The sequence below is a fragment of the Glycine max genome, chromosome 3, assembly GCF_000004515.6.
Source record: "Glycine max cultivar Williams 82 chromosome 3, Glycine_max_v4.0, whole genome shotgun sequence".
Taxonomy (NCBI): Eukaryota; Viridiplantae; Streptophyta; class Magnoliopsida; order Fabales; family Fabaceae; genus Glycine; species Glycine max.
This window is the reverse complement of record NC_016090.4, coordinates 46,620,831-46,635,270: the sequence shown is the minus strand read 5'-3', so window position 1 is coordinate 46,635,270 and position 14,440 is coordinate 46,620,831. Positions and strand designations below refer to the sequence as shown.

The 14,440-nt window shown below is 29.2% G+C and overlaps 2 protein-coding genes across 2 annotated transcripts; one reads left to right on the top strand and one right to left on the bottom strand.

Moving 5' to 3' along the window:
- Nucleotides 1-118: 118 nt before the first annotated feature.
- LOC100791962 (60S acidic ribosomal protein P1-3) lies at nt 119-1,497 on the bottom strand. The gene is made up of 4 exons (XM_003521777.5): nt 1,386-1,497; nt 1,197-1,272; nt 466-681; nt 119-361 (listed from the first exon to the last, which is right to left on the bottom strand). The coding sequence occupies exons 2-4, from the start codon at nt 1,263-1,265 to the stop codon at nt 308-310; spliced, it is 339 nt and encodes a 112-aa protein (XP_003521825.1). The 5' UTR covers nt 1,266-1,272; nt 1,386-1,497; the 3' UTR covers nt 119-307.
- Nucleotides 1,498-9,938: 8,441 nt separating this feature from the next.
- On the top strand, nt 9,939-12,831 carry LOC100777742 (uncharacterized). Its single transcript, XM_003520834.5, has 2 exons — nt 9,939-10,609; nt 11,909-12,831. Exons 1-2 carry the CDS (start codon nt 10,045-10,047, stop codon nt 11,935-11,937), a joined length of 594 nt encoding a protein of 197 aa, XP_003520882.2. The 5' UTR covers nt 9,939-10,044; the 3' UTR covers nt 11,938-12,831.
- The last annotated feature ends 1,609 nt before the right edge of the window (nt 12,832-14,440 follow it).

Genomic DNA, 14,440 nt, shown 5'->3' with positions numbered 1-14,440 from the left:
TACCACATGCCAACAAGCCAACGTGGTAATTTAGCATAAAATGTCGGTTAAAAAAACCATAACAATGTGAGACAATAAGAGACAACGGTAAAGAGATACAAAATGAAGAAACAGAATATAAAGTAAACATTTCTCCCATCCGAATTCTCAAATGGACATAAAACCCACATTCCGAAGTTCATATAACACTACAAAATCAAGTCGTATACAAATATAAATAACCAGCACAAAAATAAAACCTACAATATCCAGAGTAACCTTAAAAGGTAAAGAACCACAAAATTTAACCAAATCATTGAGAATGTCCCTAATCAAACAAGCCGAATCCCATATCATCATCACTCTCTTCTTCCGGTTCTTCCTATAGAATTGCAACAAGCAGATTTCCATATTAGATACATATAAGCTACCACAAGGCAGGATTCAAAAACAATAGCAGGAACAACAATTTCACCAGAGGGTTACCTTCTTTTTCTCCTCAGCAGCTGGAGCTGCGGCAGCAGCACCACCAGCAGCAGCAGCAACTGGGGCAGCTGCAACAGCAACTGGTGCACCACCGCCTGCCGCATTTGCTATCAAATCGCCAAGATTTTTCTTCTCAGCAAGTTTAGCAAACAAGGTTGGCCAATAAGAGTCTACTGGAACCTTTGCAGTTTTCAACAAGGTGCTGATCTTGTCAGCCTATTTACGACTTAAGGAGTAACACACCATATCCAAACAAATTCATCCACTATTTCTCTCCGGAAAACCAAAAACAAAAAAAAAAACGTTTTAGCTTAGACCCACTTTTTTCAAACAAAATGTTATCAAAACCATGCGACCCACTTCCTCCAAAAAAATCACGTTTCATCTTGTTTTAACCACAATTGCACAGCTCTTCAATTGATTCAATAAGAAATCTACAAATAGAAAATATAAGCTGAAAGCCAGAAACAAATAAATGCAACCACATTTAAATTGTTTACAAATGAATCTCAACAACAAAATACAGGTTAAATTAAAACCACATTTTTCAATAAAAATTACGTCACAGAAACCTTTTTTTAGTTTTGATTTAATCCCAATTACTCGGTACTTCAATTGATTCAAATCTAAACTAACACTAGAAAACATAACTCGAAACAAAGAAAAGAAATTATTTCGAACATTCACTCACTATTCGTTAACGCAAAACCTAAGGGCACAGAAAAGGATACAGTTACACTAATTCCATCTTCATGAAGGATGAGAGCTGCGTATGAACAAGCAGTTTCTCCGAGCGACATTTTCACACTGCAAAACAGATAATTAAAGAAAAAATCAGAAGAACAAAATCATAAAGGGTATTCAAAAGACAAAAAAAATGAAATAAAATCGCGAAAAGTAATCGATGCGAAAGGGGTTACATTCAGAGAAAGCAGATCGTAGACAGTCGAAGAACGAAGAGTGCTTCTCTACTGCAGCCGCAAGTGAATTGCGACCCTGGCTAGGGTTTGAGGGTTTAAAAGGTGAGAAACCAGTTCATGGGCCTTGTCGTTTCAGGGCCCATATGTTTAAACCTTAGAGCAATTTCATTTTCTATATTATATCTTCTTCTTTTTTAAGCATTTGGTGCACCTTATTTATGATAATGCCAACTCTTTTTAAAAAAAGCAAAATTCTGATAATGTCAAACAATACAATGGATTATCCAAGTTTTGTTTTCGCAATTCAAAAATATTTTATACATTAATTTTAATCAGTGCATTACTTAGCATAAATATTTTAATTAATGCATTACATAGAATAAATATTTATTTTAGATGATTAAATAAATAATTGTAAATATATAAATTATATAAAATTTAAAATTTGTAATAAATATTTTTTAACTATAAATTATGTTTATAATTATGATAAGTAATTTATTGTGAATATAATATTTTAAAAAAATATTGACACTCTCTTTCAAAAAAAAATAGAAAATCCAACATAGAACAATATATTTAAAAATATAATAAGTAAAACAAAAATTATATAAATTCTCTAATCAAACAAAAACAACTAAAAACGCTCTCATTCAATATAATTATTCAGAATTATATAAAGAGATGTTTGAATTAAATACTAAATTAAATTTAGAATAAATATAAAAATAAAATCCCAACAAGAATGATAAAATACTCCTTTCCAACTCAAAAGTAACTAGTTTCACATTAATTAACTAATTTCACCAAAAAGAATATTATATAACGAAATATGAGTTAATTTAATCAAATATAATAAAACATTATTAATTATTATCTAATGCACATACCCAGATACCTAAGGGGAATTTGGTAGCGAATTGGTTGGCTTCCCATGCTAGGGTTTAGAATTTTTATTCACCTCGCCTCATTTCTTTCTGATTTAAAGAATTCATTCCATGATTTGCCAACAAATCTATCATTTAAATTGTCCCCCAGGAGACATGCTTCTAAATGTTTCTCCCACTCTCACTGTGATTATGAATATCATTTATCCTTTTCACCAAAGAGTAGCAAGGATCCTTTTCATTAGATCATCATAAATCACATTACATGTACAATACTTTCGTCTTGTTCACAATCCTGTATGTACGTAATATGTCCAATTTAATGTGAAAACTATAAAATTAGATTAGACTATCATACACAAAATTAAAAATTATTATCATTATTATTATTATTATATCTAATGACTGTGCTAAAACCATATTATTATTGTTGCTGTTATATTAATGTTTTTAATTTAAATTTTATTTTTCATGATTTTTGCTCATGTAATTTCTGTTTAATATGAAATAAAAGAATACATAATTTATGGAAAAATTGTTGTTATTTTTGTCAATAAATTTTCTAGTAAAATTATAAATTAATAACATCTTTTAAAGTAGCAAGGAAAAATAAAACCCCCCAAAATTAATTTTACTTTTTAGAAATTTAAACTAAAAAGTACCCTGGGTCTTTGGTGATAATTTCCAAAGGCTTAAAACTAAATATAATTACAAGAAAATTACGCAGTATGCTGCTTAATGCTTGTAAGATATAGATAAACACAGACACATGAATTGATAAAATGTCAAAAAAGTTGGCTAGTTAGTAGTTATCGAAATAAAGGGAGTCATATGGTGGTTTGGTGGTTGGAGGGAGGGAAATAAGGGTTGAAATTATAAGAAGGTGATGAGTTTGTATATTTTTACTAACATAACCTATTAATTATATACTAACATTTCTTCATGAAAAAAAAACTGACAAAAATAAAATGATAATCAACTGATAAATTAGAGGTTGTTAGTTTGATGTAACTTACAAATAAGTTATAATATAATTTTTATGTATTATCCAATTATGTATTGTCACATCACTTATATTGTCATCCTAAAAAAGAAGATTGATAAACATGAAAGAGAATATTAGATTTAGAATTAGGAAGAATAGGAATATTAATCAGGAATAAAGTATCTTTTAACAAAAACATTAAATTAAAAAAATATATAAAAAATATCAAATAAAAAATCCTTTATACTTTAATCAAACAAACAAAAAATTAAACCGAATTATCTTATGTAATGGTATGACTTATTTTTAAGTCACACTGAAATAACAACCTAAATTAAAATCTCTTGTGAGACTGTGATAAGTTAATGGTACCGGATTTTAGAGGCTAAAATATATAAAGGAGTTCTTTCTTCTGAAGAAAAAGTTGGGGGAGGGGGATTGTTTGGAATCAATTGCAATATGTGTTTATTTATAGAATCTGTGTATATATGTTACATTTGTATACGCTCTGCTTTTGGTATTCTATAACTTCCATCCTGGTCATGAAATTAAGACATTAAGCTGTTATCTTAGTAATAATTATTCAAAACCCAAAAGATTGACAATCTCTATGTTTCTGATGAAACTAGAAACACAAAATAACTCTTTCAGAAAGATATGGTATATTGGTATAACTATTCATCATTCATCGCTGTTTTCTTGAATTGGAGTTAAACCCCGTTCCCTTGAAAACATGTGTGCCCTCTGTGAATCATGCCCAGCACTAGCAGCAGCAGCAGCAACAACAACAACACGAGCATGAAACCTTCCTTTGGAGCATTCTTGAACGATCAAACGGCCTAATTCAGAATTGCCATAATTATTGGTCATATCCACCTTCTGTGTTAAATCCATGAGTTGGGCTTTGGTCATTCGCACCTTGATTGTCGTCACGCCTCGAACCACTTCAGGGTGCACCACTGCCTTTGTGCTTCTCTTCTTCCCAAACCAAGCGTTACCCATTATTATTGTGTCTATGTCCTCCTTGGTGAAAATTTACTTCATGGAAAGCACACCGTCCTCTTTAAATAAGAAAACCTGTGCAACAAACAGAAAGTAACGTATGAAGCTAAGACATTATGGTTGACAATTGGACATAAACATCATGAGCCTCGCTGAAACCATGCATGGACCAATAGGACCATTCTGCCGAACAAAATAGAATTCTCCATTGCCCTTATTTATTGCTCCGTTTTTGGTCAGCAAGTTAACGTCTTTTTCAAATCTTATTTATTGCTTGCTTCTTTTCTTACATCATTTCTTTTCCTACATGTCACATGTGTGTATGGGCATAGAGACAATTCATTTGGGGACGCCTTCGATACAACTTATAACTATTCATACGTGTGAAAGTGATTTTTACCTTTTTTTTAAATTATTTTGGACTTATTTTAATGAATTTGGTTTAAACCATTTATATTTTTAGCTTATTTACTAAGCTTCACAATTTTATAAGTTTTTAATGAGTTACCATGTTACAAATTTAGTGTGTGTTTGGGCAGCAGTGTAATCAAGTGCTTATTTAATGAACATATACGTCGTGAGCTTCACTAATAAAGTTATATAATTCAGTCATGGCAATATTAAATTTTAAATATGCCTTTATATTACACTTCATAATATCAGCAATACGTTTTACTTATTGTTTTTGTTTCAATGATTTTCATTTTAAAGTATTTTTATAGTTTTTATTATATTAAGAAAATAAAATAGCGCACTGAATATTTATCTATTAAATTAAAAATCAAAATATTAATCATAAATATAAAATTTAAAATAATTCGTCGTCATGAAAAGAATCTGTAGATATTGAAAATTGCAGACTCGTGATCAGATGGGAATGGCCACAATAAGCTTAAAAATTAAAATTCACCGTTATGACTTCTGGCAGTGTTCCCATTTTCCAGACAGTTATTTTTGCAGATACTTTCTACGCAAATTAAGTACGTTAAATTAAACAGAAAAAATACATAGTTATTTATTTATTGAATAAATATATGAATTTTATTTATAAAAATCAAATTACTTATTTTTGCAGTCAAAAAAAATATTTATTTCTAATTAATCTAATCAGCCATGATTAAGTAGAGTTTACGAAAGTATTTTTGTTTGGCACGCAAGCGCAGAGAGGTTGACGTCGTCGTTCTAGTTTTTGTTCTAACTTCTAATTTGAGTAATTTCTAAATGTTAAAATTAGTCGTATTATGAAATGACAAAGTCCTGGTTTCAACTTGGTTTATTGTAGTCATTCATTGATGGTGCCATGGTGGAAACCATGATGCACGATGCATGCTCAGGCTTCATTCTTAACATTGCGTATTCTCCCGAGCCTAGCTATCACAACCAGGTATTACATTTAACACCAAACATGCATAAAGTGCTCAGGAAAATGTTAAAGCATGCACCTCGAACCTGAATTTATATATGTAAATTAAATAAATAATATAACAATTGTGAATATATTTTGAAAAAAAAAAATGTATCACTTTTCTTTTAATAAAAATGCTTATTTTTACACTTCTTCACTCTTTTCATTTATAACATTTTTTTTATTGGATTTCTCAAATTTTTTAAAAAGTTATAAAATACTATTTTATTGTAAAATTGTATTTAGATATGGTAGTGTATTTAGTTTTCACCTTTACCAAAAAAAGATATAGTGGTGTATAATTAATTATATGATTGCAAGTGCGTTCTTTCTGAAATTGTAAAGCATACATATTGCACCCTAAAGCATCTCAAATTCTGATTCTCTATTTTTCCCGGGGGAATCCTTAGAATTACCACAGCTTAGCTTTGTCATTTTTTAGTTTTCCTTCTCCAGAATATTTGGCAATTAAGGATGTTCTGATTAGGAAAATCTGCGGATTAATAGTCCAAACAGCAAAAAATTGTCTCATAGGAATAAAAAAGTCCCCACCATTGTTGATTTATGGTCATGTCAAGGTTTATGCAAGAGAAGGGGGATTATCTTTGGTTTCAAATCCGTTGATGTCTCCAACACCATCATCCTTAAAATTATCCTCGTTGCTAAACCATGTTAGTTTCGGATTAACCATGTACTTAATTATTTGATAGCTTCCACAGCCCAAATGATTTTTTAACAAAAAAATATGTTTTACGAATTAATGGCTCACGCAAGAATGGAACTTGTGAATTAATGGCTCATGTTTTTAATTTTTTTTTTAAAAAAATCGTTTGGACCGTCTGTATGAGACGTACAGATTGAGCCATCCGTATCTGCTTTATGGAAGGATAAAATTGGAATTACATTATTCTGCTGGGTGTACCAATAATTGTGTTGGGTGCACAAAGCAATGCCCCGAAATTTTGAAGTAAGCTTTGAAGTCCATGGGTCAACATGCACGTTTAGCATGGCCCTGGAGAAGTCGAACACCTTAGCATTCACATATTGCACTTGCACCATTCGGAAATTAATTTTCAGATAGGGGTATTCTTTTGTGAGGATACCAAAAATGGAGAAGAAGGGCCGTTTAGCAATTTTGAGAGTGGTACATTTAGTATGTCAGTTTTTAGTCCAAAAAAATCTTAAGTGATGGACCCCTATATGACCACTCATTGTTGCCTATTTCAATTGGATGACTTAAAGTTGAGGCCCATGGGCCTCAAGAGATAAAGCAAATACTCAAGTAATATGTTGGATAAACTTTTTAATAAACACTTGAAGAAAAATATAAAAAAAATGAGTTTTTTATAAATTAAAATTAACTTATATGCTTATATTGATTTAATAAAAAGTGTTCAAGCCTGTTGTAAACATCATGGAGAAATTATTCCATAATTAGAAATACGTTATACATGAGAGATTAATATATAATTGAGAAGAATATCATTACGCCCCTATGGTATCTCCTATCTTATCTTCTATAAATCGAACACTGATTTTACCGGATAGCATTTGTTTCAACTTTCAAGTGAAACATAAGAAAAAGAATCTGCTAAAAGTAACTTTGAGTTGTAAAACAAAAACTAATGAGTGATTAGGAAAAGGAAAAAGAGCTTTGTCTCTCACAACAGACAATTGGAACATAAAAGTTGTGCGTTCAATAACAATTGAAATCAAAGTTATTTCAATTTTTCGTCATCTCTTTGCGCCTATTCTTGGCCATTAATTCTATTAAGCTTTTAATGTTCTTGTCCAAAAAAAATATAGAGTAACTTCTTTTAATATATATATGCATATTTTTGTTTTTAGGGTAATTTAATTTCTTAATCTATTCACTGTTGAAAAATAATTTTAACTAGTTATTTCTTAAATAATTTTAAATTATATTTTTGCTAGCTACTTATTCATCTTTTTAACACAAATATCTCTTAATCAAAATTTTATGATTAATATTTTAAAGTACTGGTATTCAGTTAAATACTTAGGTAAACACAAAATTAACACGTTATTTTTAGACACAACTAATAAAATTTTTACAACTAATAAAATAAAATAAATAAAAAATCAAAATGTCAAATAAAAAATAAATTGGTATGTTTCCGTCTTTTTTTCTTAATCTTCTTCCCGAGTGTTGGTAAATTAGAGACAGATTATGAGAAAAACTTCTAAAATAATAAAATAAAACCTACAAAATCATTTTGTTATAAGAGATAGATTGGGCAGAAGTCATTAAAACTTCTTCTTTTATAATAAGAAAAAGTCTAAGTACGTAGGCAAATAATGTTTTAAAAAAATTCATAATTTAAATTTTAGAAACCAACAAATAATTTAAGTAAATAAATTACAAAGTAAATGAATTATAATGACAATAAATTAAAATAAAAAATTTCTTCAAAATTATTTTGTTAATATATAATATTAAAGGTAGGTTAAATTTTTAAAGAAATTTGATTTTATGAAATGTACAAGATACATGAAATAATAACACACATATATATATATATATATATATATATATATATATATATATATATATATATATATATATATATATATATAACAGCGTAAGACTTATTTTGCTTATAATTGATATAATAGGTCACTTCACATTGAGAAATTTTTTTCCTTAATTTTAACTTTTTATTTTAAAATTTATTAATTATAATTAGAGTTTGATTTTAATTTTAAACTATTATATATTGTATCAAACTCAACATGCCTTTCTTTTTTAAATATGCCGAATAGTAATATTACAGTAATAATATTTATTATCAATCTTAATTAAAATTATATTCTAAAAATTAAAATTATAAACCCAACAACAACAAAGTCTTACAATTGCTTAAAACCAATGTGTTTTTTATTTACATTAATAAATTTATTATTTAAAATAAAATATTCTATAGTTTTACACCACAAAAATATATTATTTTTAAATTTAAATTATATATTCTAAATTCAAATTACAATCTTGTATATGTTTCAATTTCAGTCTAATTCTTTCTAACCATGTTATTCCACCGAAAACATAACAACAAATATTTATTGGAAATTTTGAGTGCACATAAAGTGAATAATATTTTATTACATGATTTGTTACATACTCAAGAATCAATCATTATTAAAACTCTAAACTATTTAGTTAAGGAATACAACAAGTGATCACCATAACTTGTGTGTCAATTATTGTTGATAATTTCAATGCAATTTAGCAAAAAAAACTAGGAAGAAGGTTATAAAAAAATAGAAAGAATATCAAATTTAATTTTACTTGATATTTTGATTTTTAATTATTTTATTTATTAGTTATAAAATTCTTATTGGTTGTGCCGAATGATGTGTTAGGCTGGTGTTTACGTAAGAGTTTTTTCGGATATTCATTAAAGAAATTGATATTTTTTTAACAAATATTTTTCGATATTGATGGACCAAGATTAAAAATGTACATGTTACTATTGTTTGGGTAAATTTATATATAGTTTATTGCATATGTTGCTTACACGTGTGAAAAGTATGCACATTGTTCAGCAAGAAAAGAAAGTAAAAAGGAAAGAGTCCATGATCATAAGTGAAGCGTCAAATTGTAATCAAGTACGTCAAGGGGCACATGTGAATTTGGTCGTCATATACATCAGTCTTGCTCACTTCTCAATCTCATTCTCTTCTACATATATAACTATAATTTGCCAAAAATAAAATCATAAACATTTGTAGCTTCATCTTGAAACTTCCACAGTACCCATTAATATTCCTCTTTTCATGCCAGTCGACGCCACATGCCCCCCGTTGCCCTTTCCTTGAATTCATCATACGGTCCATTGACCATGAATCCATCATCTGTCAAACGTTGTTTGACATTATGCATGCTTCTTAGTTCTTATCCTATGCATTCTACATCATATCATATTGCCCAGCCCATTTTTTCAGAGATTGTTGCAACTATTATACGATTAAGTTTTAACTGATTCAACAGAGGATATGCATGCAAAAATAATTATTACAGATGGTAGCAATTATTTCAAGAATATTGTTGATTGAAAAATGTTATATACATCTTATTAATTATTTTTAAAAAGTCTTAAACCTTCTACATTTCAATATTCATCAACCGGTGCAGCATTATTTTAGTTTGATAAGTTATTTCGAATTCAAATCTTAAATATTTAAGTGGGTCCGTCCCCCAGTAAATTAAAAACCATGGAACATACAAAGATACCCCGAAAGGTTCGCAAAGAAAGAAGAAAGGAATTTGATGCTTTATGTGTCGGCTAGTTAATTATCCTCCAAAACCTCCTCCCATATACAAGAAACCTTGTCAGCTGCCACCGTTCGCATCCATCAATGGGGAACTGTGCGTTCAAAGGGATTAGCACAAGTGAGGGAGCTTCTGATGACAAGATGGTGAAGGTGGTGACTCCAAACGGAGGCATCATGGAGCTGTACACCCCCATAACCGCGGAGTGCATAACCAACGAGTTCTCCGGCCAAGGAATATTCCGAAGCCGCCGCGACTTGTTCTCAGAGCAGCTGCACCACGACGAGGAGCTTCATGCGGGGGAGCTCTACTACCTCCTCCCTCTCGACCCTTCTTGTAGGTTGTCATCGACCAAGAACATCACCAGACAATTATCCAACAACGCTGCCACCCTAACGCCGTACCGAATGTTTACATGCGACATCAATAACAATAGGATGTGGTCGGAAGCAGCTGAAGTGTTTCCAAGGAAGGGAGTATGGAAGGTGAAGTTGGTGATAAACCCGGAGCAGCTGTCGGAGATTTTGTCGCAGGAGTCGCGGACGGAGGCCTTCGTAGAGACCTTGAGGACGGTGGCAAAGTGCGGCAATGGGATGCCGTCGGGGGCGAGTTCCGATCACTCCACTGTATCCCCTGTGACTCAGAATCAAGGTTAATTTAGATGGTTAAATTAATTAATTAATAATTTGCTCCTTTTGTTATTTACAGTAATTGATAACCCAGATTATCTTTATTTCACAAACTCACAGCTAGTTTTTAGTCTTTTACCTTTCTTTTATTTATTTATAAGATAAGAAGATAATTGCTGTAGTAATAGAGAAAAGAAAATAGTATACACACTCGTAGTCTAACCAATAAGTCTTTGTATGCCTGATCTCGACATGGTTTTCTTGAGTAAAATTTCGCATTCAAATTTTATGATTGTAATTAAAAAAAATAATTGAAAAGGAAGATCTCATAATATTTCACACAAAAAATAATATAACTTTTTTTTTATTTATCAAAAGCTGTCTAGTTTTGGTTTAACGGTATGCGTGTTTTATTTTAAATCCTATGCTACAAAATTAAGGAGAAATAAAAAGGGAGGATAGAGAGAGATTTTATCAATAGTAGCGTTAAACTAAAACCCTTATTCATTTAGGAAAAAAAAACTAAAACCGTTAATTTTTTATTTTTTATATAAACCCTTTAAATTTCTAAGAATACAGCAAATTCTCTCCTTCTATGAATCTAAATATATTGTACATAACTATACACCGACCACCCCTAAAAATTTCGTATGTATATATGCATGCAAATAGATTAATTATTTCATGTTGGATTTTAGAAAACATATATATTATTTACGTATATAATCGATTTCATGATATAGATTGCCCCAAAAAATATCGTATGTATATATGCATGCAGATAGATTATTTCATGTTGGATTTTAAAAGATATACAATGGAAACATATTTATGTTATGTAAGAGGGGATGCAAATAACAAAAATATATTTTTATTGAATATTTTATATAATCAAAACATATTTTCATTAAAATTAAAGGGTATTTTGGAGATAAAATTTTTAAACCACGTGAGGTGTAAGTAGAAAATTTGGATTGAGAGTAGCAATTCCCCTTCAAGTATCAAGCCCTCATGTAATATATATAAATTGGATCAATGGTCAACGAGAAAATGGACCATATTCAGATAAGAAAAGGTTGGAATGGTGTTCCGAAAATAAAATAAAAAATAAAAAAGTAAAAAAGGGCAATATAGTCTAAACATTTTATGAGAAGGCAATTTGTGTTTAATGTCTCAAGGTAATTTAAGTTATCACAATACTATTTTTTTAGTAATCTCTTGGCATAAGTTGCTGAGTTTGAAGATTGCAGTTAGAGATTGTGGGTTGCTGGCCTCTGTGTCAAATATGGCACTGATTTAGAGAACTGTTGGCATGTGCTAGTGGGATGCTCGTTTGCGCGTTCATGCTGAAACTATGGATCAAGATATCGTCTTTTGTAGATTGAGCGGAGGCTTTTAAAGACATGATTTTTGAGCTGTTAAGGAACCTCAATGAAAGTGATAATATAGATGTTGCTTTCTTCAAAGACCTAAAGCGTTGGGGAGTTAGCATGTGCCTGCGTGATGAAGGAGGAAACTTCAGAGGAGCTCGAACCATTTCAAAGGATGGTTTGCCTATGGTCCATGAGGAAACTTCAAGGTTTGCTACATCTGAAGACAAGCTACTCATGGCTTAGCTAGGCCTCTAATTTGTATGTTGGTGTTCACAATTATCATTATATCCCTACTTAAATCAATACTTGAAGGAAATAATGAGTTGGTTACTATAAAAAAATAGTAATCTCTTGGCCACAAATACATAAAAAAAACATTTCACTGAATTTGTCATCATTAATTTTGAAAATATTAAAATTTTTGTGACACAAAATGAATCTCTCTTTTATAACATTCTTTTTGTGTGGCCCATGGTGTCAAGGATGTAAAAATAGACTTTTAACATGCTTATACGAAAAATCAAAGATGATTCACAATTTTTTTTAATTACTAACCTAAAAATGGCTGCAAAAGAATACAATTAATTATTTTGCTTAATGAAAATTCATGATGCAATTGGCACAATAATAATTATCTATGTTCATGGAGTTTGAAGATTTATGAATTTAATTAATTTAAAAAACTAGAAAATACAAGAAAAACAAAAAGTCACAAATTCAACAACTCTGTCAACATGTTAATTCATAAAAACAAACTCAAATGATAAGCATGTAAAAAAGAAAAAAAACAACACCAAGAAAATTGAAAATAAAAATAGGTTGATATGGATTGGCCTAGCTCACTCGAGGGTTATTCTAGAGGTACACAATATTTTTATGGGACACCCAGCAAAACAGTAAAAGGACAAAAATGTCCTTCATTTTTTCACAGATCGCCGATTCATAATAATTTTTAAATTTTTTTACTATCATGATAGTATATAAACTAGGCCGTTAAGACATACTTTTGTGGGGTTCCATAAATTTTGTAAACAATTTTTAAAAATCTAGTAATTAAAAGTTGATACTAAATTAAGAATATTTTTTAAAAATGTATTATTTTATTTTCAAACAATATATATTTTAGAATTTTAGGTGTCTTTCAAGTGTAATTTACACAATTAGTAGTTGACTATTATATTTAATGGGTATTGCTTTTTTTAAAAAAAATTAATAGTTGATTTTGTATTGTAAAGTACAAGATTACTAAATTTTAAACATATTTAAAAAATATATTTTATATATTAAAAAGCTCATTATATAATTTTTGTGTTTATTATATATAGCGACACTATTTATTTATAACATAATATGTCTATTAGCTTAGTTGGTTTGAGTGTTCTATTAGCTATATTAACTTTCGTATATGTTACTTTTCAGTTACTTCTCGATGGACCCAGGATTGAAAAATAGGAAGTCAATAATGACAAATTTTCTATTTTTTTATTTGTTACTAACAATCATTAATTAATAACATAAATTAAGTTAAAATAATTTTCAGTAAAAAATTGAAATTAAAATAATTAAATTATGGATACAAATATTCAAATTAATTACATTTTTTTACACATATAATGCAAATTAGCACATGAAAATAAAAAAAAAACTTTATTTTATGAGATAAGAAATAAACATAACTATCAAAACATGATTTTTAATACTACAATATGAGAAAAAGAAATATACACTTAGTGAAAAATAATTTTACATAATCATTTAATCACACATTATTATCTATAGTAAATTTGTTAAATTTTATAATGATTAACTTAAAAATCATATAAAGAGCTTATTAAAAAATAATTAAATCTGATAAAAAAGTATAAAATTAAAAAATTCTACCACAAAAAAATATGTTAAAACTATATAAAATAGAAATAATGACACAAACATGTAATTCATTCTTTTATTTTTTTAAGATTGAAATATCTAATTTTATTCAAAGAAGCAAATCAATGTACATCACGTTCAATTAGAGGGACAATCAATTTGATGGGGAACTTCCTCCTCCAATATGTCTCATGAAATGAAAATGCCAAAATAGCAAGCTTATCAGCTGCTTTATTGCGAATACGAGGGACATGCAACAAAGAAGGTAAAGTGTTTCCACTTGCTAGTTTCCTACAAATAATTACAACTAATGTTTTTCACATTATGATTTTACCTAGTCTTGAGTTTCTGCTTCAATATTCAAATTGTATCAAATGAAATAAGACACAATTAATCTTATGAACATTTCTAGTTTCAGAATTTGTTAGAACTCCACGTAACTATTTTCAATTGGAACTTCTCCAACTAATTACTTTGTTCTAATAAATAAAGTATATGCTACAATTTGGATATGATACTCGATCATAACACATTTTTCCCCATTTCCAGTTCCTTACTATTAACTGTGGAAATACCAATTTGTTTCCCATTATCTCACACAGACAATGAGA